We start from the raw sequence: 3,770 nt of genomic DNA, 5'->3' as shown, positions 1-3,770 counted from the left end.
AGGCCCACTGGATGACGTTGCAATGTTTGAAAAATGTAGAGAGGTATTTAAGTGTTTAAGTATTCAAAATCCAAATTCACCTCCTTAATCGCGAAGAATATCTTTAATAACATTCTTTTTCCATAAATGAAGTTTCTGATCTTTCTGGAATGGTTTACTGCCGAGATCTTCAATAGGGGGTCTGGGACCCCTAGGGGGTCCTCAGAGTCACCGCAGAGGGGACTCCAAATAACTTTAAATTTTTGAGTTTTTTTAAACATATCATTAGCAGATATAAATCCCCACTGACGATAGGCTTACTGGCCTATAGGTAAGGTAGTCACTGAGGTATCCAGTTTATAAGAATTCACTATACCACAGATTTATAAAACCATGCCAACAATTATTATTTTAATAGCTTAGTTCAATGCACTAAAAAGGTATGTATGGAGCCTTTAGGCCGCCCTATATGTTATACTTTCTTTAAAAAAATGTGAATTTTCCCATTGAGTAGATAAAGGCTTTGTCAAATTGGTGGAGTGTCCCTTTAGGGTGAAAAAATCTGACTGACCTAGCTGAGCGGCGTGCAGGCCCTGGCTGGACCTCCTCCTCCTTTCAGCTTTAGGCTCCCAGGCCACACAGCCCAGCTCCCCGTTAGTGGAATGGGAACACGGGGTCCATTCCCCTGGGCTGGCCTTGCTGTGCCGCGGGGGGCTCCTGGGGCTCTGCGGACTGTGTGGGACCTGCGGCGTTCGGTGACCACTCCTCTCCCGGGGGTTGGGCGGGGGCGGCGTCAGGGGCAAGGGCTTCAGTTCCTGGTACTGCAGAGCTAGATCCAAAAGCGGTCTGGGGAGCAGCTCTGAGGTGGAGAAGGTGATGAGATCGTCCACCACGGGGGGGTCTGAAATGAGGGGCATAGGGGAGGAGATCTCTAGTTCCGAGGGGGTGCGGTTCTCTAGGGAAGGAAAGTTAGTTCGGGGGGGAACCCTTGGGGGAATATCCAAGCAGCGTCCTAGTCCTATGGAGGCCAGGAGGGAGCCACTGCTCAGTAGGGCCCGGTGGGTGCCCTTTATTTGGCCCCCGAGGGAACCCCTCTCGGGCCTGGGAGAGCCAGCCGGGGAGGAACCCCCGTCCTCGCTGGGCGAGTCTCGCTGAGGTAGAGGAAGCCGCAAGCTGTCCTTCACTGACGAGCCTACAGAGAGAGAAAGGTTGTTTTTTAAGTTTGAAAAGGACAGAGAAGGAGAAAGAGACAAGCCATTTATTATTCATTCTGCGTTAATACATAATTCAGTCATGACAGTGTGAATTGTAACAGCGGCTAATGGGAGATATGCGGCTGGCGGTTAGGCTGGTGATGGAGGGTTGTGGGTACCGTTCTGAGCAGTGGGAGGGGTTGGTGCACCGGGTCTGTACTCCTCAAAGTCATCCTTGGATTCCCCCCTCTCATTGCTGTCTGACTCCAGCAGCTTGGCCCTCATAGACAGACTGAGAGGGACATGAAATATAAAAAACAAAACAAAAACAAAAAAAAAACATATTAAAAGCATATTAATTAATATTGTTGAGTGTAATTAAATTCTAGATTTCAAATGTTTCCATGCTTTACCTGCTTTCCTGGGGACTAAGGCGCAGAACTTTAGGGCTTTTGGGACTTTTCGGGCTCTGGGGCCTCCAGTGGGGGCCCAACCTCAGGTCTCCATTGGTTTGTTTATGAGAAGGCGCGTCTAGGGGCCAGGCCGAGCTCAGGCCATACGACCGGCTGTTGTCGCTGGGACTGACTGTGAGGGGAGAAAAAGAGAGAAACATTATTTTCAACGTGCATGTCATCAGTATGCACACTGCTTGGCTGTTTCCTAATGAGGTGTTCATTTCAAAAAGGCAGGTTTCACCAATAAATTGCTGGCGCCCTGCAATCATCTCCAACACAATGATTTTTAATTGACTCCGGCTACAGCTAGCAGGGTTTTCCCCACCATTATAAGGCTAAGGAGTAGCAATCACGCCATTTTGGGGACGACCTAAGCCATATTAAATGTGAAATCAAAGCATCAAAACTGACTAAATGAGTTTTTTCAGCTCTAATGGTTATAGTTTTTCCCCAAGTTTTATTACTATTATTATTATTTTTTAAAGATTAATTATTTTTTAGGCCTTTATTTTTGATAGAACAGCTTTAGATATGAAAGGGTGAATGACATGCACCAAAGGGCCGCAGGTTGGAACCACGTTATGTATTCATTTATCATCTGCTCTAGCTTTTCCAATGTTAGTACAGATATGGTAATAATAATGGTTTAAATAACGTAAAATTGCTTCTTTTTGTATTGAAAAACGTAACATTTTCTTGAGGGAGGACCCCTAAACCCCCCACTAATTACGTGCACCTAAATCTTACACAAACCAAGGGAAAACCATCAGCTAGAATTTGTGCAACTTTAGTGCACTTGTTCTGCTCACATTTCTGCACAAGCTGTTTAACTCTGAAACAGTGTTAAGATCACCTCATCGTATGGATATAGTCTACATGGTAACCTTGCGGTCCACAGTGCAGAAAGTGTGCGAAGAAGGAGCCAGAGTCACACGGGAAAAAGATGAGAGGAGCAGTGGAGTGCTAATAAAAGTTGGAATTTCACCTGCCGTTTACACGCTTTACCCAGGCTCTCGCACCACATCTCTTCCCAGCTACTCTTACCCACCAACTGGCACCAAGTGTGTAAATATTGTGTGAAAGTCAATTCACACGCACACGCACGCACAGACACAGACAGACAGACAGACACACTTCCTGCCACAACACATCCCAACCTACAGACTCCATCACACCCTTCTAGAAGCATTATGCAGCCTTCTCAACACAAGGCCTGACATGTTAGTCAAAAAGAAGAGACAAATGTTGTATGGGCACTCTTGTAATATACTGCAAATACCACGGAGAAAACTTTAAACCTACTGTTACGAGTTCTGTGCTTTTTCCGGCAGTTCGCTCATTCATGTCATATCAGCTTCAGAAATGAAAAAAAAGTGAATATGCTCTCCGAATGGACATGTTGTAATATTTTCTTTGGCCTGTGCTACACTGGATACATGGCTGATGCACTTTGCCTCCCATCATTCGCCAACACAATGTTTTCAAAGCAAACTCAGAGGGCAGGTGACAGTGTCAGCATTGCAATTTCATCAAGATCAGACCATGGATTGAAAACATTCCCCTTTCCCAGCAGGTTCCTCTTTAAACACACATTTCTTTTGCAATGTTTCACTGTTAATGTCATCATGTGTTGGTGGAATATTCTTTATATATTTGTAATATATATTACTTTACAATTTGCTCCTCTGCTCATCATCTGTCCCCGTGTTGATATTAAGTGTGCATGTGACAGACTCAACATTGCCTCTGTGCTCCCATTCATTTACAGCTCTATATGGTGTGAAACAACGAGAAGAAGAGTCTACTGCCATGCTCGTGGCTCTGTGAGGCACAGCGGGGCTTTGAGCTAAATGCTAATGTTAGTATGGCAGCATGTAGTCTCGCATTGCCAGACCTTCCTACACAGTGCTGCAGAGGAAGGTCTGGCTAGCCCACACAGCATTTTGGGATGGGAAAAAAACGTGTTCTGGTTTATTGGCATATCTTCAAACCAATTACAATTGTCTTGGGCGGCGCTAAGCACTGGACAAAGCCACGGTGCCTCTGCAAAATAGCCATGGGAATGAACTTGATTTGGTGGAATGTGTGTACGTGCAACAGAAAACTCAAATTGGACAGATAGTCTAGCTAGCTGTCTGGATTT

At 45.4% G+C, this 3,770-nt stretch overlaps 1 protein-coding gene and 1 long non-coding RNA gene across 2 annotated transcripts in view; one reads left to right on the top strand and one right to left on the bottom strand.

Moving 5' to 3' along the window:
* Nucleotides 1-3,770, bottom strand: part of LOC116707169 (mitogen-activated protein kinase kinase kinase 11) — a 76,440-nt gene that overhangs the window by 7,440 nt on the left and 65,230 nt on the right. The window contains exons 7-9 of the mRNA XM_032544421.1: nucleotides 1,586-1,757; nucleotides 1,352-1,464; nucleotides 551-1,171 (exon numbers count right to left, since the gene is read on the bottom strand). Coding sequence (XP_032400312.1) covers nucleotides 551-1,171; nucleotides 1,352-1,464; nucleotides 1,586-1,757 — 906 coding nt within the window. The remainder of the gene's footprint in view (nucleotides 1-550; nucleotides 1,172-1,351; nucleotides 1,465-1,585; nucleotides 1,758-3,770) is intronic.
* Nucleotides 1-3,770, top strand: part of LOC116707233 (uncharacterized) — a 22,058-nt gene that overhangs the window by 1,908 nt on the left and 16,380 nt on the right. The window lies entirely within an intron of this gene.

This window comes from Etheostoma spectabile, chromosome 19 (assembly GCF_008692095.1).
Source record: "Etheostoma spectabile isolate EspeVRDwgs_2016 chromosome 19, UIUC_Espe_1.0, whole genome shotgun sequence".
Taxonomy (NCBI): domain Eukaryota; kingdom Metazoa; phylum Chordata; class Actinopteri; order Perciformes; family Percidae; genus Etheostoma; species Etheostoma spectabile.
The sequence above is the reverse complement of the archived record's forward strand: the minus strand, read 5'-3'. Positions and strand labels throughout refer to the sequence as shown.